The sequence below is a fragment of the Patiria miniata genome, unplaced genomic scaffold (genome assembly GCF_015706575.1).
Source record: "Patiria miniata isolate m_02_andy unplaced genomic scaffold, ASM1570657v1 HiC_scaffold_26, whole genome shotgun sequence".
NCBI lineage: Eukaryota > Metazoa > Echinodermata > Asteroidea > Valvatida > Asterinidae > Patiria > Patiria miniata.
The window spans coordinates 7,865,918-7,887,421 of NW_024037065.1; the positions used below are offsets into that span (position 1 = coordinate 7,865,918).

The 21,504-nt window shown below is 40.3% G+C and overlaps 1 protein-coding gene across 1 annotated transcript in view; it reads right to left on the reverse strand.

Annotated features, from left to right (window-relative positions):
- Positions 1-2,585: 2,585 nt before the first annotated feature.
- LOC119734087 (WD repeat-containing protein on Y chromosome-like) overlaps positions 2,586-21,504 on the reverse strand; it is a 47,014-nt gene continuing 28,095 nt past the window's right edge. The window contains exons 17-29 of the mRNA XM_038207452.1: positions 20,376-20,481; positions 17,336-17,522; positions 16,407-16,567; positions 14,534-14,696; positions 13,522-13,614; positions 13,165-13,223; positions 12,022-12,100; positions 11,317-11,382; positions 10,818-10,857; positions 9,558-9,646; positions 8,172-8,407; positions 5,871-5,983; positions 2,586-5,130 (exon numbers count right to left, since the gene is read on the reverse strand). Coding sequence (XP_038063380.1) covers positions 4,974-5,130; positions 5,871-5,983; positions 8,172-8,407; positions 9,558-9,646; positions 10,818-10,857; positions 11,317-11,382; positions 12,022-12,100; positions 13,165-13,223; positions 13,522-13,614; positions 14,534-14,696; positions 16,407-16,567; positions 17,336-17,522; positions 20,376-20,481 — 1,549 coding nt within the window. The 3' untranslated portion in view covers positions 2,586-4,973. The remainder of the gene's footprint in view (positions 5,131-5,870; positions 5,984-8,171; positions 8,408-9,557; positions 9,647-10,817; positions 10,858-11,316; positions 11,383-12,021; positions 12,101-13,164; positions 13,224-13,521; positions 13,615-14,533; positions 14,697-16,406; positions 16,568-17,335; positions 17,523-20,375; positions 20,482-21,504) is intronic.

The following is a 21,504-nucleotide window of genomic DNA, read 5'->3' on the forward strand; positions in this document are numbered from 1 at the left end:
CAATACACATTTAAATTCTCCTGAATTTCAAGCAGATCAAGTGAGCAAAAAGGCTGCAGGTAATTTTGTGCTGCACAGACCGTAGAAACAGAAATCTCAGGCTAAAAAAATAGGAAAACCAACTGAAATAATGTTAAGAAGATTAAGGACAACATAGAAAGGGGAAAAAGGGAAACATTTGTCATCAAGTCCTGGGCCTTCTACTCAATCCAAGGCTTTAGAACTAGATCTGGGGGTGTTTGTGCATTTTTTTAGTCAAGTCCATCACAAGTCCTCACAAGTCCTTTCCAGTCCTCGTGAGTCATCACGAGTCCTTATGAGTCCTCATGAGGACTCACAAGTCCTCACAAGTCCTCACGAGTCCTCACAAGTCCTCACGAGTCCTTACAAGTCCTCACGAGTTCTCATGAGTCCTCACAAGTCCTTATGAGTCCTCATGAGTCCTCACGAGTCCTAATGAGTCCTCATGAGTCCTCACAAATCCTCACGAGTCCTCGCAAGTCCTTACCAGTCCTCGCGAGTCCTTACCAGTCCTCACGAGTCCTTACCAGTCCTCACGAGTCCTTACCAGTCCTCACGAGTCCTTATGAGTCCTCACAAGTCCTCACGAGTCCTCACCAGTCCTCACGAGTCCTTACCAGTCCTCATGAGTCCTCACGAGTCCTTATGAGTCCTCACAAGTCCTCACGAGTCCTCACAAGTCACGAGTCCTTACCAGTCCTCATGAGTCCTCACGAGTCCTTATGAGTCCTCATGAGTCCTCACGAGTCCTCATGAGTCCTCACAAGTCATCACAAGTCCTCACAAGTCCTCGGAAGTCCTCACAAGTCCTTCAGTCTCAAGTCAAGTCACAACTTATTCAAATGAACTGTGACAAATGCATTCCTTTGTTTGTTGTTCATCACTTCTTTCTTGTGACTGGACTTGTGTAACGGGACTTGTGAGTTTGTATTTGACTGAACTTGTGATGGATTTGACTACAGCACCATGCCTGTGCGATCAGCAACTGTTCCTAGCTATGACACCATACTGCAAACTGATGAATGAACATTTTATATTCAAATTTTGAGCCTTTTTGAGAACACATACATGTAGACGTCATTCTGCAAATTAGTGTCCAAAGTGTGACATTTTTCCTGTCCCGATACCCATGTACTTTGTACTTTGCCATTCCGTCGTTATTAAAGAATGACTTCAAAGGAATTTTTGTATTTGGTACGAAGGGAGTTTGCTATTCATAATCACTGTTGGAGAACTGCATTAAGGAGTGCATTAAAATTATAAAATCATAGATGTCAGATGTAACAGGGACAGGAAAAAAAGTGGACCCGAAATTTATAGAATAACCAATATTTGTTTAGCCACAGTTAAGTGACCCATTGGGGTGGGGTCAACGGAGGGGGGGGGGGGGGGGGGGCGGGGGGGATATTTCCCCTTTATACTTAAAATAATAATCTCCTACCACTCCCAGATTCTTTGCAATGCATGTAGCCCCCCCCCCCCCCCCCCTCCTTAGAAACATTCAACTTCTGCTGTAGGCTTATATGGGTAATTTATATGCCAAAATAGAAATTAAAAAACATGCTACAAATGTCATTCATCAGTTCCATGTATGGCCAAGCTTGGTATTTAGTCTTTTTGAAACACGGCAGGCACAATAGGGCGTTATATGAAGTGAGTAAATTTGATTAGATACAATAGAGTTTACGAACTCCAAATAGCGCCCTCCTATTGTGTCTGCCATACTACAAAATTCCACAGACATCACCATCAGATCTTAGTGGGGCGTCAGTTAGTGCAGTTTTTGTGGGTTATCTCATCTAACTTTGCAAGTGACGGCAGAAATCATGCATTTTGAAAAGCGATCATGCTGTCAAAAGAATATGCGATGCGATCAGCTAAATGAGTCGTTTGTCGGGAATTTTCATTTGGAGATTCAGGCCAAAATAGGGCCACTTCATCACATCACTTTATCACATATCTTGGTGTTCAGACTTCCATAATTTTTGAACTAAAGATGGTAACAGCATGCGGTTTTCACAGCAGTAATGCTGAGATTGTGCCCTTTTCAAATTTGTTGACCAGGGTCGACAAATGACTCATTTAGCCTGATCGCATCACTATGCCATAAATGTCTTTCATTCGTCAGCAGAGATGGCTCTTTCAGGCTTTTTGTGTGTGTATAAGTGTTTACAAGACCTCAAGAGGGTCAAGTAAATGTGTGCTTACAGTGAAGTTAGACTTTTACACATGCAACATGCGGTGCAGAAGTTTCATGGACCCTTTCACGGAGACCGCCATGTTTGTGGTCACGTGGTAATCTCAAGGGGCATTGCAATAGAAATATGTCCCATCGTGGCATTGAATCTGAGCATGAACATATTTCTGTTGAAATGTCCACTGTGATTTATGTGACCACAAATATGGCGGTATATCCGTAAAACAGTCTATGCCGTTAACGCTGCTTGAGAAATTTCATGCGTATAAATCTTGAAAAAGGATGTCAATGACAAATGCGTTTCCTGAAATAAATCATGCAGTTTTTAATTAAAAAATACCCCATGCAAAGACAGTGACACACAGACTCATGCAATACACCATGAAGGATGTATTTATTTTGAGAATTATTCTGAGTGAAAAAGTAAATGACAAAAATGACATTATCGGATACAAATTCAAATAATAAATTCCTCTATTTCAAGCCCACACCTTCAAACAATACTAAAAAAAAAAATGCATAATTAAGATTTTGTTCAAAGGGCTTATTTGCATACTGCGTTAGTTTTCACAAGAGAAAGTTTAAGCCTCCGAGGAAAAGTAACATAATTATTAATTTCACTTGTTTAAATATTATTGCAATTTTCCACTGTACAAAATATATGAACACACAAACTGTACACTTTTCATTTTGTACACAAATGCGCCTTCCCCAGAATGTTTCTAACGTAAAAAAAAACCAGCTTTCAACATGATTTTTCAAACTTTACATGAGAAAAAAAAAATACTATTTGAAGAGAAAATAATTTGTACACTCTCATGCTATGTTACAAATGTTACATAAGTCATGCAGTTTTATATGCAATTGACATAAATTCCCTTAATGCTAAGGAATTAGGTTATCACACGAAGTGAATCAAAGGATGGTACTTTCAATTAAAACTTTTTTGTTGTTGAAAATCTACAGCATGCAATAATTTGGAAAATGTCTTGGTCAATCATTAATTTTTACAAAAAAGTTAATCAGATATAGCCATGCTTCATGTATGAGTTATAAAAATGTCCGCAATATGTAACCTGAAGTTGATTGGTTTTAGCTATTATTTGGGCTGCTCGGGAGTTAGCACTCACAAATACCAAACACACACCATAACGTGGCCAAGCATGCACGTTGGAAAAGTTTACCTAGGCATTGTGGGTAATTTTTTTTTCCAACCAAATTAGGAATGTCACACTTACCCCTTCACATGCACTATTTCAGCCAAATTTATCAAACCACCAAATACTGCATTAAGTTTATAAAATTTGTCTTCAAAGTAATCATTCAAAGAAGTTTAATTTAAAAATCACACACATGCATTCATCCATGGAAAGTTTCAGCCAATCAAATTGCATTTCTTGTCGCATAATACTCCCAAAAGTTTACCAATGCATTATGGGTGAGGATGGTTTTACAATGACACAATGTTAAAAAAAAAGTTACCTGGCATGCAATGTGAAAAAGTGGAAAATTTTTCCACCACGAGACAAAGATATTTTCATATTTTTAATTAATCTCGAGCAAAAGTTACCTCTACCTTTCAGTGTTGCTTTCCTGTTGCTTCCTCGGAAAAGTTATATTAATGTTTTCATAAAATAGTTACTGCCATGCAAGTTGGATGAGTATAAATACATTTTGGGGAGGTCAAGGATCATTGCTATTTTATGTAATGGAAATGGGTGAAAAAGGGAATAAATATACAAATGTGAGGCGTTCTCGCAAAATGAGGTGAAACTGGGCACAGGCCGAAGTGGAGAAAATTGAGGAGGAAAAAGGAATGGGTCGATTTTTTTTTCAATTTTCAGATTTGTTGATATTTGTAAACTTTGATCCGTCTACTACACATATTTTATAGAATTTGTTTTTTAAAATCTTGAATTAAAAGTCAGTGTTTTGAAGGGAAAATAATTGGCATCTTTCATTTTCACAACTGTAAAACTCTAAACTTTAAAGGCCTTTTCCTGACTTTTTGACATGTCGATAAATTTGAACTTTAAACAGCCGTAACTCGTCAACAGAATGCCCGATTGAAGTGCAACAAACGGCATGATTGTGAGATCGAATTTTGTTCTCTGTTCTAATACCCGCAAACCCTCGTTTCAACCTCTGTCCAGTTCTGTCTCATTTTGCCAGAGCACCTCACAAATGTTTGGGTAAATTTCAGCCAAATTAAACCACGCCCAATTCTAACTTTTCGGCCTTCAGCTTGGTAAAATGTTTACCAGTGCATTGTGGGTAAGCTTGGGTCATGAGACTCGCACACACGTGAACATACACGGACAAACTGTAAGGAAGCTCACAAAAAATTACATGCAAATTGCGCCACATGTGTAGCACATGTATTCAGCATGAAGTTCAGCCATTACTTAAAATTTCCTGTTGCATTGTGGGATGGTGTCGCATCTGCCAAAGCTAGAAAAGCATTGTCGCACCAAAATGGACCTTTCCAGATTCGGTCTTAAGCCCCGCCCACATTTTGTCAGTGCTTGTGACCAAGTTCTACCCTGCCACTGTACTGCGGTCAGCTGATCAAAAGTCGCAATCTGATTAGTCAATTTATATGCAAGAAGGGTCCATTATGCACAGCTGCACACACACAACTGCTGTTACATGTATGATGTTTTGTTTTACGTACAGCCACACCAACTGTTCATGCATGCAAAAGCGGAGCACACATTATTTATTAAACTCATTTGCGCCTTGGATAGAGGAAGGCCTAGAACTGGAAGCCAAATGGATCGTCGTTCTTTTCTCGGGAGCGGGACGGGGGTGAGATGGGGGGAGTGTCGGCCAGCTCAAAACACTTGAGGTTCTGGTAGGCGTTGGGTCCGCCACGATCCATGGGGGTCGGCTTGAGCTTTTCGTGACGTAACCTTTGATGAGCCAAGTACACACAAAAAAGAAGTCATTAATTAAACAAGAGAATTAAGATATAACATGTGATATAACATTTGCTATGAGAGACCCAGTATAGGAAGCAATGCCTTGTACAAGACTTGGACCTCTGTGATAATAATCAGAATATTAAGAAAAAATAATAGTACAACTCAATAATCATTGTTGCTGTGTTTTCCAGTTTATTTCAATTTTTTTAGTTTCTGACATTTGGCTTGCCCAAGATAAAGTGTGTTGGTTACAGACAGTTCATTTGATAACGAAACAGTATGTTTTGGAGCTATAAATGTTCCAAGTTTCATGTTTCTACACTTCAAAAAACAGCAAGTCCAGTTACAAGCAATATACACTGCATGACAATTTGGCTGGTAACCTGCTTTGGCTAAGCAAATAATGTTTGTGCTTAGCATCTTTCTGTGCTTAGCAGGGGCCAATTTCATGGCGCTGCTAAGCACAAAAATTTGCTTAGCACAAAAAAGTCTTTCTCTGCAAAAACAGGATTACCAACCAAATTTCCATGAGATATATATTGCTTGTGATTGGTACTCGGCTGTTGTTTGCTGAGCATGAAAATCACATGGAGTTTTGGCTGGTAACCTGCTTTTACTAAGCCACACTTTTTTGTGCTAAGCAAATTTTTGTGCTTAGCAGCGCCGTGAAATTGGCCCCTCAGCTCTCTAAGAAATCAGCCCTGCTGTACAGGGATAAAGCTTCCTACCTCTTGCCAGTTCCTTTGTTGAAGGGCTTCTGCTTGAGCTCCTCGGCGATCGTGTCGTCGTCGTACTGGAACTGGGTCCCAGTCATGAAGGTGCTCACACTGATGACGTCACTCTGAAAAACAATTACATTTACAACGCAATAATGTAATTTTTTAACAACATTTTTCTGAACATGGCTTTTGAGTGTGATACAGTTCTCATCAGTGACAGAAAAAGGCAGATATATATAAAAAAAACCAAGATGAGGCGTGCATAATTGAGGTTGATCGGTATGTTTGCAAACTTAGGACATTATTTATGGACACAAACACTAACAGTAAATGGATCTGGTACAAGGTACCCTGTGGAGACATGTGCACAATAGGGAACAAAAGATTGTATACGTCTCCACAGGGCAATTTCTATAGGTGAATACGTCTCCACAAGTTTATCACGAAATAGATATATGGATTTTACTCAAAAACTTGGAATTTCCAGGGTGTGTTGATCTGTCGCAATTGAAATATTTTATGTAAGGGGTATCAAGTACGACTTTCAGCCCAGGAAATTAATTCTGGTTAAAATAGAAGCATTTTGAAAGTACAATTTCAAACTTGAAAACTTTAGTACACGAGAACAAAGAAACGACTCCACAAGGATACAAATTTCAGTATGTGTGTACATGTACTTTGTGGCCACTTTCAAAAACCCCAGTAGCAGGGAAACGCAATGCATGGGAGTTCTGGTTTGTGGGTGTATAGCGTGAAGCACACACATTCAACTTGCACAAGCCCATGGCGTCTTTGTTTTGTCTCCCCCAACTAACCCTTTGTTAAGCCCCAGTCACACATTCACAGTTGGAGCCACGAATATCCACGGTTTACCAAGAATCAATCACTCAATCTCGATGAACCGTCGAGACTCGTGGAGAAATAAACTTTTTTAAGAGTGCACTACGGTTTCAGGACGGATAGCCACGACTGTCCTAAGGTTTTTCTACGAATACGCCATGGTTTGTCAAGAATACGGACGGATTGTTGAAGAATATCCATGGTATTACTAAGAATAATGATGTTAACGCCATAGTTGTCTGCGATTGGGCCACGGATGACCAAGGTTCTCCTACGAATGAAGCATACATATTCGTAGTACAACCAGAGCAGAAGAATCCTAGCATATCCGGGCATATCCGTAGCGAATTCGTAGAGATTTCTACCAGGAATGAGCTACGAATCTCCAAGAATATGTACGAATAGCCAAGAATAGTGCTACAAATTAGTACGGTTGTCCTACGGATGTCCCATGGTTGCACTACGGATTGATTTTCATGACGATTCACCACGGAAGTTTGGAACAGTAGCCCCTCCAAGAGTACCGAAGGAAGATGACGGATACTGCCACGGAGGTACTAAGGATGAATACGGTACTCCCACGGTTTATCACGAATTTTAAACTGTGGATATCCATAGCTCCAAACTGGGAACATTTGTGTGACTGGGGCTTTTACCGTTCAGGGGGTACTTAAGGTCAGTCAATCGGTAACTCGGACAGTCACAAGAGCTGTGGGCTGGCCCTTCCGATGCAGCAAAAATAATTTATTCACATATTCATACAGTTATATGGATTTAAAAAGGATCTAATTTTTAAGACCTTTTTCAGATAATCTGCATGGGCTTGAATCCTGCTTGAGTCCATATAGTTCTGTTTTCCGATCTAGCTTGATCTTGCAGGAACTTAATAATTTACCAACAGATTTTAATGGTCATTTTGCCTTTCACCGAACTTTTTTTTAATGAGCACTGTAGAAATACTGTATTCAGTGCTATCCAAGAGTTTGTGAGAAAAAGGTCATTAGTTCAATAACAATCTCTGCCCTCATGGATACCCATTTACTCAAGGCCCAATTTCACAATGCTGCTAAGCACAAAAGTTTGCTTAGCACAAAAAAAGTCTGGCTTATAAAAGTAGGTTACCATCCAAAAATCCAAGTGATTTTCATGCTCAGCAAACAACAGCTGAATACTAATCACGAGCAATATACATCCCGTGGAGTTTTGGCTGGTAACCTGCTTTTATAAGCCAGACTTTTTTTGTGCTAAGCAAATTTTTGTGCTTAGCAGTGCCATGAAATTGGCCCCTGCAGGTCAGGGAGAAGCAATTAGCGACAGAGTGCCTTACTCAGGGACACACTAACCACAACCCCAGGTTGGACTCGAACCCACAACCTGCAGAACTACCCACAGAACATGAGTTCAATACTCCAGACAACGAGGCCATGGCAATCCACAATGCAAGGATCTATGGACTATTCATTCTCATACCTTCCTCTCTTCTTTCTCCGCCTCTTTTTCGTTAGGCTCCTCCTCCCCCTCCTCCTCCTCCCCTTCCTGGTTATCGTCATCCTCTTCTTCTTCAAAGACTCCGTTGGACACTTTGAGGTCCAGCACTGGGTGGTCAGGCATGCTGACCGGATCCACCAGGACGTCGTAGGGGACCATGGGATGGGCGTAGGTGGAGGGGTTGTAGATGTCCCAGGGCTGCTGCTGGCCCAGGGTACCTGTAGTGGAAAGGGGGGGGGAGAGAATAAGTTGTGACATGCACACCGACCGACACCTAACTTAAGCCTTCCACACCAGCAGGCTGTGTGATGGCTTCTGCTTTATGATGTCCTGCCAAACACTTCTGTGGGACGCCAGCTGACTTGCTTCTGACAGTGAGATGTCTCTCGTTCTGCAGTCCATTCTAAGACAGTCCAGCTACAGGCAAATACATTGATTTCAAGGGGGGGGGGGTTGGCTTAAAACTTCAGACCAACTCACTAAAGCTCATAGTCACAATGGTTACATGTTTTGTTGGTCAACTTGTCTGTGTACCAACGTGTTTTTAAACTGTTTTCACAATATGGTACGTCTCAATTTTCAATTCAAGGGCATGTGTGGTCTAGTGGTGGAGCACAGGATTCATGATCGTGAGATTGTGGGTTCGAGCCCCGCCTTGGCCATTCATGTTGTGCCCTTGAGTAAGGCTCTTGACCTCAATTACTCCTCTCAACCCAGGTGTTAAATGGGTACCGGCATTATTCAATGCTGGGCAGGTAAGGTAACAGACTCGCTGTGGAGGAGGTGTGGCGATCCCCCCACAGCAGCATATAAGTCTGGCCCAATCGCTAGCGAAAGAGAGATGGGCACTCCGTTCCTGTGAACACAGGTTCGTCCCCTCTACTTTACTTTACAGTTTTCAATGTAATTTTCTTTAAATGTGAAATTGCGTTTTTCAGTGAGAAATGTCTACTTCTACTCAACAGTTGTTAGGGTTGCAAATTAGGCGAGTTACTTGACAAAAAGAGTGTTTCAAAAACGTGGACCTTTTCCTTTGGGGGGGGGGGTTGGCCACACACCCAGCGCACCCGTCTCCTAGGTACGATCCTGAATTAGACCTAGAGATAAAAATAATGTGAACATTACTGGAAGTTGAGGACATTTCTCACCCATGCTCAAATTTGAAAGCCAAGTATGAGCATAGTTTGACTATTTTCACTAGAACACAGTCTAGTTCACCATCTGTTATTGAACTCCAGGGCACCATTGAATTACTAGTTCTCAAAAGAAATTCGCGCAGAATGGTGACAACAGTATACTGTTACTGCAGTAATAGTGTCAGCAGCATGAAATTAAACCAATAGATAACATCACCCAAAATGTGATTACCAATATAATGGCCTTCCGTCGTCCATAACCGCACGGTGCAATCCAAGGAGGAGGTAAGGAGAATATTGTGAGACTGTACCAGGTTCATGCTAAAATAAACCAAAAACATGAGAGTTTATTTCACAAAGATGCATAGTTTGCATATTTCATGTTACTATAAACATTACACTTGTTTGTGCCCTACTAGAGCTTGGTATTGCAGCTTCCCCTTTTTGTGTGTGGAAACAAGCCAGATGACAGGGTTTTTTACAAATTCATATTTTAACCCGAACTCCCTAGCATAATTTACTAGGAACCGTACCCATCCTGGCAAATTCCAACACCCACATGGGAAATCGTAGACACACACTGTTGGACTTAGTTTCTGGAGGTATGCCAAACCCAGTGTAAAAGACCATCAGTTTAGGGCTACTGTACCCATCCTAACAGATTTCAACAAAACCTGCTGTTGGGCTTTGATGGGTTGAGTTCGGTTAGGGTTAAAGGTTGAAAGCTGACTTGAAGTTGACATTGCATTGCATTTAACAAATTGGATATCCCAAATTGGCATGATGTATTTCTTTAAGGTTTGAACTAAATCATTCTGGTGTTTATCTACCAAAAAATTAAAATAATATGAAAGTATAAAATTTGGGCAAGGCCAAAAACAAGTCTCCGGTTTCTGGCATGGAGCTTGGCCCAAAAGTGGTGCCCCACTTTTTTTTCTCTTCAAATGTCGACTGATGTTGCAGATGATGCTTCGATCCCCCTTAAAACTCTCCAAATATCCTTCAGAGTGCAGCTTGAGGTGACCTCAGTAAGGCCATAAGGCTCCAGAAGTATATTGAGCTAATTAAAAAGCATTAACAGGTTCCAGATACACGACCATCGCTCCGTCAGTCTGGCTTCCAGACGCGCAATTACAAAATTACAAAATCGTCTGCAAATGGTGCCCGACTAAATTTAGTGCAAAATATATGGGAGCCCAGAGAGGCCACATAAAGCTTATACTCGATCATTAATCTCATCTAAAACACGTTAAAATTGTGCAGCAGCAGGATTCCAGTCAAACCAGTGAGTTTGGCGGTTTTGAAACATCATCATACATTAAAAAAAAAACTTTTTAATTTTGACAACGCACATGGCTACGGCGAAGCACGCGCATACCAGAAACCGGAGACTTTTTTTTTTGGCCTAATGAATAAAGACAAATCTTATGCTTTCCGGTTTCCTGAGACTCAAATCTGTAAATGTTCAAAAGCAAAGTCGTTTGACTCATACCTTGTTATGCTCTCAATATGAGCCCTCCATGATCCTAGTACTGAAATGAAAAAGAAAAAGACAAATGTCAAAAAATATGCTGCTTTCCATAACAATATTGATAATAAGTTCAAGAATATTGATAATAAGTTCAGGTAAGTTTTTGATTTACATTACCCCTACACAAAATTCCATCTTATGAATAATTTAATTGTGGTATATGCTGCTATATGTACATCAGATTTGAACCAGCCAACTGATCACGGAAGCTCCGTGGTTGGGTGGTAAGACATCTGCGCTCGAAAGAAGGAAGTCGTGCATTCAAGTCCCACCCAAGTGATTTTTCTAACTTTCACTCGGGAGGTAACACACTGGGTATACAGTGTTTATATGTCGGTGAAGGGCAAAAACCTATTATTGATTAACATCATCCCGACGCATAATTACATCTTATGAATAAGAAAATATTTTAATTCTTAATTTCAAAAATATAAAAGTAGATTGTAAGTGGTAGACTTACACGCTGGTGGCTCCTCTTCTTTGCCAAATTGGCAGTAACCTTCTGTGTCCCAAGCTGTTACAAAACCTGCAATTAAAGACCATACAAATCAGTTGACTACATGTACAATACTGTAAAACACAAGTGTCCGAGTGAATCAAGTACCTATCCAAATTTACATACATACAAATGCAACATTCAAAATAAAGTTAACCAGTTCGCGCCGGTATTTTGACATTGACTGGACCCAGGCACGGGATTGTTTTTCATGAACCTCGATGCCAGACGGGTTCAGGCCGTCATCTGCGGGAAGCACACCCTGATATTTCTGGCCGCGCTCGCTGCGAGCGGGTTGCAGACAGGGATATTTCTGGCCTCGCTCGTCGCGTGTTTATCCGTCATCCGTTCCGAATACCACAAAGCCTTTGCGTGTATACAAGTCATCCGACGTGAACTGGTTAAGTTTGATATTTTGATGTAAACACCGAGTATGGTCTCTAAATGCATACATGACATGAAAACAGATTTCTTGCTTTACTTTTTTTTTTGTATTTTCCATTTTGTTTTAAAGGTAGATCCGGAATTGCAGATATAAACAGCATAATGCGCGATCTTCACTTTCTTCTGAGCCTCAGAACAGTTCAATTCTCCAATATCTTGGGAAAGTGATAACTTTTCATTTTCTTTTTTTTAATATTTTTAGCGTTGCCGTAAGCACGCACTAACCTCTTGCATCTCCAGCAAACAGCGTGGAATCATCGTCTGTGAGTTGCATTGTGGTGACTGGAGCACTACTGTTTTTAGACTGAAGCAGACAAGAGCAAAAGGTTTATTCCACAGAGTGACTCAAGACAAACAAAAATAAGTCAAATATTTGGTACTCGGGGAATAGTTTAGTTACTTCAATGCAGATGAGTCAAAACTTAACTCTAACTGATATTAATTTCTTAAGTTAAACAAAATTGACTGGAGCGGGGTTTGAATCTACAACCTCCGGATTGCCGTTCCAGTGCTCTAGCAACTGAGCTATCCAGCCCTATGTTTGTGGTTCCCCCATTTCATCAATGTCTTTGTTCGAGGAGCGCTAGTCAGAAGCCATAAAGCCATGCCATGTAGCCAGGGATCATGCACAAAGTCACGATGCTAGCAACATTAGCAATGCTGCAAACCTGGGAAATGGCAATCACTATTAAAGGGACACTAGGTCCTGGAACAGCCCAATTGGGCTACAAAACGCGCTTTGAACGAGATTATGTTAATCGGAAAGAACATTAAAAACTAGGATATAAACATCCACACAACTATCCTTTAAAAACTGGACGTTTTTTCGTTATTCCTGTATTATGCGTGCGAGAACGAATTTCGGGGTCCACTTTTGCGACCCCATAAATTCGAGCCGTTTGGATGGTAGTTGTGATTTCATTCGTACGCGTAAAGTGTTCGCCTTTTGCGGACGTTGAAGAAACCACACTTTTTGCATTGGTGATTTGTCACCGCTGTTCCCAAGAACAACACGAAAAACGTATTCGTACCCTGTCATGTCCAATGCAAACAACCAGGCTTTTTTTCGTCTTTTCTCGGGAACGGTAAGACATTAGGTTGGTTTTCTTTCAACCACATGTTTGAAATAGGCTAAGTAAACAATCCAAAACATGAAATTTTCGGGGATTTCAGGACCTAGTGCCCCTTTAAGTAAAATTACAATGTAAAGATTCTGGGAAGAAACAATGCTTTTAATTTACATTTCAAACTAGTAAAGTAGGCAGGCAGATGTTAATGCCAACTTTGGAGGAAAACTACAGTCAAATTTCAGATGCTAAACTTTTTAAAAACTTTAACAATTCCCAAGGCGAAATAAAGGAAGCTTACCGAGCTAAATTGTGAGAAGAGCACTCCACCATTGTAAACATTCCAAAAGTGGATAGAGCCTGAAAGGAAGTCAAAATTGTACACAAATGAACCCAAAAGTTTGATAACAAATAAATAATGAAATCCAGTCGAAAAGCTTTTATCATAAAAAAACTTTTTGGCAATCCGAAATCAAATATTTTTAAAATTGGCAGGACATTTGACAATAAAAAAATGAACTAAATAAACTACCGTAAATTGACCAAAATTTCAACGATTGTTACTGGCTTTTGTGGGCATTGCCTGTCCTCATTTAGATGAGGTTGTGACCTCTAATGACCTCATTTACATGAGGTCATGACCTCCTGTGACCCTTACCTCTGGGGCCGGAGGCGATGAGTTGAGCAGCATTTTTGTTGTCTTTTCTGGTGCACAGGAAGAGGAGCTTGCAGATGCTGTTGTCTCCATCCACTAAAATTCAATGAAATTTTTGTTTTTCTTAAACGGGTCTAGAAGATGCCAGTTATATTGTTTTCATACAAGTTAAATGATAATATATACACTGCCTAAGTAACCTGTAGTGAAAACAACATTATTCCATCGATCATTTTCAAGCAAAGTGAATATTTCGATCTAAGACATGAAAGGGTTTTGAAGTAAACCAATTAACTGTTTTTCGTCTGAAGTGGAGTGCCGTGGCCTAGTGGTCTGGAGCATTAAAATCGTGAACTGCGGGTAATTCTGCAGGTTGTGGGTTCGAGTCCAGCCTGGGGTCATGGTGCGTGTGCCCTTGGGCAAGGCGCTTTGTCACTCATTGCTTTTCTCCACCCAGGAGTAAATGGGTACCTGTGAGGGCAGTGTTGGTGACTGTGAGAGGTTGATTACGGCCAAGAGCGCCAAAAAGGCTGCCTACCGGCCGTGTATGCTCCTCAGGGAGTTGAGAAGGTTTCAGGAGTGTTTGCCCGTTGAAACAGTGAAAATAATAATTGTAAAACACTTTGATACCCAGTTGTGGCGTAAAATCTAAATGCCGGCTATTATACGTACGTGTAAAGGTACCACTACGGAGACACGTACGTTATCGTATTTTCTTCGCACGATGGGAGACATCGGTCATTAGGGAACATTTTCATGTCTCCCTAATGTCACAGCCCCCCTTTAGAGGCAAAATTTTACTGTCGCAATTAGATCATATTTGTTGCTCGTGGTCTAATTAGTAAACATATCGAAATTCGTGGAAAAAGGACGAGGGAATATTGGGTTAGGGCACATTTAAGTTTGAAAAATTTTGTGCACAAGTCTATGGGGATGTCTCCCAAATGTCCAATCCAGGGTAATTATTATTATTATTCCCAAAGAAATAATTATTATAACAAATACTATGACTTACGTTCTCGCGCAACATAATTCTCCGGTACCGGTGACCTGAGATGGCAGTAGATGTGACCTGATATAAGATTCCATACGATGACCTCGCCGTCGTAGCTAGAGGTCGCCAGTAAGCTGGGTAGGCAGACTGCCACCGATAGAATGTCCTCCTTATGCCCGTCTCTCTGCCAAAATAGAAGAATGACAATAGAATTATCATGCTGCAACCATTTCAATCAAGTTCCCTGTATCCAATTAACAGTACTGAAGGATACTTGGGTGCTGTGGTCCAATGGTTACGGTGCCGTGGTACATGGGTTCGAATTCTGACCGTGGGAACACGGTGCTTGTGCTCTTGAGCAAGGCACTTTACCATTATTGCTTCGTCCTTCGGATGGGATGTAAAGCCGTAGGTCCCGTGTGTTGTGTAATGCACGTTAAAGAACCCAGTAACACTTATCGCTAAGAGAAGGGTTTGCCCCAGTGTTTTTGGCAGTGGCTGCAATATGCGCCGCAGCATCTTGTAAACCCGTATAAGGTGCTACATAATGGGTCTCATATTTCTCATAGACTTTATTTATCTTTCTTTAATAACAGACATAATGTCCAGCGCCTCGAGTACCTACTTGTTGGTAGATACGTGCACTGTAAGACTCCGGTATTTTTTATTATTATTAGAATGGTTTCTGTGCAAAATGAAACCAGACTATTTTTCTTTCCAGCCTCGCTTTGGTTACGTTGATTTGAATGGGAAAACATTACGATGGCCGCAACATGATGATGGTCTATAACCATTGCACAATCCAACATTTGCTCTTCAGGAAATGTTATGACCCCTGTACGTCAGGCTCACTGAACAGGCCAAAGACCATCTCAGCTCTTTGGGAAGTAGACAGCTCGATGCTGCCATATCAGTGCAAATTGTACACTCAAACACAACACCCATCTATGCCCTCACAGGTACCCATTTACGTAAAATGTCTTGCCCAAGAACACATTCATCTTTATCCACTGGGTGGATTCAAACCACTTTGTAGAATTACAAACAAACTTCATAATTTCATTTCTTTAACCTTTAACCCCTTGGGTATATTTACTAGAAAGTATCCTGAATCAATGGCCAGTGAGTAGATCCATCAGAATCCACCAGTTAGGCGGGAGTAAATCTGTTGTGATCCTGAATCCATCAAAGTCCCCCAGTTGCTCAATATGGAGGTATCCTGAATCCATCAAAATCCTGCAGTACCGCTAGGCTTCATGTCCTGAATCCATCAAAATCCCCCAACTTTTTCACTAGGGAGATATCCTGAATCCGCCGAAATCCCCCGAAACAGGGGCGTGGATTTTGATGGATTCAGGTACGTTAGGGTTAACATACTGTGCATGTAGTTTCTGTTGCCCTGTTGGCACGCAAAGGCCACAACAGTGGACACTGGATAAAATGCCTCTTACTGTTTGATCAGTCACAGACAAGTCAGATATTCAGTCTAATTCCCCTCCCATAACTTATACATAGGCTAGTCACCAACAGTCAGGTCATATTCCAATATCCACAGTGATACGTCAAATTCCATCAACAGAAAAGAGCAGGTATCAATCTTCTACAGTCACAGCATAGGCAGGGAGCACTCAACTGTTAAAAAACAGTCACTCAATTGATTTTGACTGCTGGTATGACTTTCTTGAATTTGCCAGCTAGAGTTTATATACAAATTTACATGGTTAAAAAAAATGAAAAGATCCACAAAATATTTTTTTTAAATGAGCTGTGGAAATTGAAAGCAACAGACCAATCCATTGAGACCTGCCCCATGATGTTTTGACCAATCAGCAGTGACGTGTCCATCTGATGCATGCAGTGTGACATATTGGAGAGGCACACATGTCATACTTACCAAGTCATCGGCCCATTTGGGCAGCGGGTGCTGTATGTGCCTGAAGTCCTCTGAGTTATCAGTGTACATATTGATGTGACGATCCCAGCCCACCGAGATGATGAACCGGTTCTTGTTCATCTCGATGTAGGTCACGTCCGTGATCTCGTCAAAATCATCCTCTGTCAGATCAATTCAACACAAAAGAAAATCAATCAATGCTTCTTCAAACTGACTAACAAGGCTTAGGTAAAGTCAGTTCTGATCTTGACTTTCAAAATAGTTTGCTCACTGCATCCGTGTTTCAATACATGCAACTGGTTTAAATGGTGCTCGCTATGGCTAATGAGCCAATATTTGGATTCAATTCACAAAAGCAAATTAATTCCGTACTTTAAAGAGTTAAACTAATACTCAAATTCATGTTGATGTCAACCTTGAACTGTGTTGCATTTTTTATTCGAATTGAACTTGGTTCGTGCTTGTTTAGTTTTCATGTTTTGTTTAGTTTTTGTGTTTTGTTTTAATATTTTAACGCGATTGTGGATTTTTATATGGGTTATGTAACCTTTTCCACAACCCGTGACAGAAATGTCGAAGTGAATAAATAAATACTGCATTCGCAGGTTTTCTAAAAATCATTTTTTATTAAACTGAATTAAAATGGTCAGTTTTCTTACTCTAAATTCAGGCTCACACATTAAGAAAAATGGAAAATCATACAAGAGAAATGGGTTTGCTGAATTTGCCACAAATGTGGAATGCTTTGAATTGAAGCCTTGACTATAATTATATACTGCATTCATTAACATTGTGTTAGAACTGTGTAAAAAGGTAACTGTCTTGAAATTGTATTTGAAAACAGAATATTGCTATTTCATCCCAAAAATTGTAAGGCCAAAACTGTACCTTTGCGTTGAACAGAAATTTTTGTTTAACCATTGGCATACCTCTTTCTAGTCGCTTCAAGCAGTGGCCGTTGTTGTAGTTCCATATCTTCAGCTTGCCATCCCGCCCTCCCGTGATTAGTCTCCGGTTGGAAGTGTCAAAGGTCATGGCTGTGATGGCGTTATTGTCATGGGCTTGCGAGAACTCAAAGACAGCATTGCCAGTTTCGAAATCCCAAATCTTGACAACCTAAGGAGAAAAAAAGGCAAGGGGAATTTTTTAGAAATGAAAAGGAAAACTTGCATTGTTTGTGATTTTTTTTTATGGAAATTTGCATCGGGAGAGTCAAATTTCAGTACTGGGTCTGCCCCTTCACCATGTGGCTTTATAAGCGCTGAATACACAGTCCAAGAAACTGTTAGAAGCTTGCTCAGGATGGGACACAAACATCCTGTCTACTAGTGCGGCTACGGTGCGTCCTGCGAATATTCCATGAAACATATCAGTGCTATGCGTTGTATGTGTATTTATAGTATACTTTGGTGACTGCATGTTTCATGTATTTATTCTAAGCACAGTAAACAGTTGTCTGGTATTCAACAAATGGTTTTGGATGTTCTCTCGAAATGTTTTTATAAACGTAAAACAAAATGGTGGACGGATGATGCAGTTTTTAAACGAAAACAGACTTGTGGAGGACAGTTAGCTATTTACAAAATATCAACTGTAATATCAGAGGCGGATCCAGGAATTTGTGTGTGTGTGTGGGGGGGGGGGGGTGGTCAGGCCCGTCAGATCTCTTTTAATCAGCAAATCAGTGCTGAAATGTAGACAGTTTTTTTTCTCCGGATATTTGGTCTCAGTAAATTAAAAAAAAGGGGGGAAAAAGGGGGGGGGGGGGCTGGTACCATCTTCCAATGGGGGCGCTGTTCAAATCCGACAATGTTTTTTTTTGTGAGAGCAGGGGTTTCGACATCCCCCCCCCCTCAGATCCGCACCTGAATATCCAATCTAGTTATAAATTCGCATACATTGTCTCGAGTTTATGGCCTTGTTTCGGTTTTTTTCACTGGCTTAAAAGTTTTAGGATAATCTAAAGACACCTTGTTACTTAATATGTAGGTAGCTAGAACATGGACGTTTCTCAGCGTTCCATTTCTGATCCCCTCCCCTTCCCTGCCATGACAACACCTAGTGACTCGGGCAATGAACCGGTTTCCAAGAAGCTTTTATTGGTTGATTGGGACATCAAAAAACTTGCAGTGTCTGAACACAAAAGGAAGCTTATTCCAAGCAGATTAACACTGACAGGATAAAGGCAGGGGGCGAAACCACCCTCCAAACAAAAAAATAATGGGGCAGATGATAGCGTTCAGTTGCCCAATCAATACAGCTTAATGGGATTTGGGATGGGAATCGCTTGAGAAAGAACAAGATAAAAAACAAAAACACGATCAGATCAATCATGATCTGTGATCCTCCCGAGTTATAAAAGGATATCCCTATACTCATGGGATGGGTGTAGCTGCCAGGATTGGTCAGGTACAGGACATTGTATCGATCGTTTCCTATTTATATGTCCGAACAAATTTTGTACTGTACAAAAAGCATCTTAAGTGCATATGGCAGCTACTGGTTGGTCATTTTTGTCAAAGCAGTTTTTCGGAGGGTTGTATAATTTCACCTTTTCGTGACCATTTTCAAATATTTGTCTGAAAACTTTTTGTACCGTTCAAAGAGCAAACTGAGTGCATGTGGCTGCAGAAATTGATTGGGCTAGGTCATTTTTGTCAAAGCAATTTTTAAGCCTGATTTCACTGTCATAATGGATGTGTGCTGGTAACATTGTTTCTTTAGGATATTTACACAAAAATTACAGTTAAAAGTTAACCGTCAACACTTAACTCTTCATGGACATTGTGTATATACCGGTAGATGCTTGACGTAAACATTTACTGAGATCAAACAAGGATCCTTACACATTACCAGTCAAATTGTAAAGGTAATATCATTTGCCTGATGAAGGTTTAGCTCAGTGTATGCTGTACATTGTGTATATTCCGAGAAAACAATATTTAATGATCTAGATTTCAATTCAAAATTTGCCGAGTCGTGTTTTCAATTGCGCCGGAAATCGGCGTCTGGGACACGTTCTCCTTCAGCTGACTGCAGCTACTCGATGTCATGCACTGAACCGATGAATTATAGCAACTGCAAGCGTGTGCGTCGTTTTAATGCTTGCACGCACCCATTCACAGCTTCGCCGAATTAAAAATGAACTACTAACGGAAATTTCAAAAAATGCGTCTTTAGACGCATCTTTGGAAATGACCTTCTTTTATTGTTTTCTTCAAAATGACAGCATACCAGAAAGAATAGTTTCACAGGGAGTTTATTGCCATTACTATCTTTAAACCAAGTATGCTTTTTAACAATAATTTCGTCAGTTACTTTTTTGATAGCTACAAATGATATACTCTACCTTTAAATGCTGTGCTTGTACATGTATAAAATGATTTGTGACTAGTTTAATTAAAAGTTTGCTTGGCAGACGTTTCTTGCTATAAAGCAAATCTGATAAAAAAAAAAGACCTTAAGTCCAAAAAAAAAAAGTCTCCGGTTTCTGGTAGGGCCTATGCGCGCGCGTCGCCGTAGCCATGCGCATCGGCAAAATGAAAAAGTTTTTTTTTCTGTGAAAGATGATGTCTCTAAACCGCCAAACTCACTGGTTTGACTGGGATCCTGCTGCTGCACAATTTTAATGTGTTTTAATATGGGGTTATGATCGAGAATAAGCTTTATGTGGCTTCTCTGAACTCCCATATATTTGCACTAAGTTTAGTCGGGCACCATTTGCAGTCATCAGCCGACATTTGAAGCAAAAAAAAAACAGGTTAAAAAAAAAAAAAACCACGTCGCCGCACCACTTTTTGGGCAAGCTCCATACCAGAAACCGGAGACTTTTTTTTTTTGGCCTAAGTTCATGTAGATGATAAAACGAGAACTTAAATAGATGGAATGGGGAAGAGGGTGTAGGGTGTGGCAGTGTGCGGGTGTAGGGGTTGGGGTGGAGGGGGTGTGGGAGTGGGGAGTGGGGCTTACCGATCCATCCGAGCAGCTGACAATGTGCTTGAAGCTGGGGTTGTATTTGGCACAGTGGACTGGTTCCTTGTGTGAGTAGGCAACTTCTCCATTCTGTTGTATACGACTGCAGGGAAGAAACAGGACGGGACCATACTTTTCCAATTTTAACCACCAGGCCTTTAACTATTCGTGAATTTACTTTTCCTTAATTGTTGTACTGGTTGAATATTTTTCAAACATCACCATGATTACTATTTTTGTTAACTGTTTGAAACTTCCATTCAACATTTCTAGAGAAGACACAAGACAGAAATCCTGAATTGATTTCAAACCTCACTGCTAAAAGCTTTCATCTGTGAAGAGAGTATACGATAACCAACAAAATACCATCACTGACAATAGTCAGATACTTATTTCGTATATGAATTCAAATACAAGGGAAAAAATTCTGTAATATGAAGCAAGGCACAATTTAAAGTAAAACACAATTTAGTTTCCAGAAAACTTTGCCAATGGCATTCAAGAGTCACGCCAAATTGAATTATTCTGAAAGTAAGTTTAACGTTTGAAACAATTAGGTGCAACTACACGCAAAAAAATTGACTGTTGAAGTCACTCAAAATGACTCCAGAGTCCAGTCAATGAAAAATTAGTACATAAAGTTTGCCCCTCTAAAACAAAATTGTATGTGGTTCAATAGAGTTGCTCTAAATTGCATTCTGGTGTAGTGCATATATCTAAAATGCCAATCTGAAGTGTAAAATTATATAAAGTACCGGTAAGATATGTGACACGTTACCACAAAATGAGCTTAAAGTAAGATTTTTGAAGAATTGAGATATCTGTATTTCTGGATTCTGCTTATAATAGAAGCTTTCAAATGCCCCGGTAGTATTTAACATTTGGTGGCTCTGAGTGCAGGAAAGGAAATTTGAAGCACCAACTTTAACTTGTAAAACTAATTTTTGAGAAAGTAGGATATAAAATCCCGCTGTTGTGTGACCTTTACGGTGAATGAACAGTCGAGAAATGAAACGGTATGAAAACAGGTTTTAATGCATCATAGAACGGGGAAAAAATGGGGAAGATTGAGCAAGACTTACAAATTAAGTTTCATCTGAAAACAAAGCAAAATGACCACCGCTTG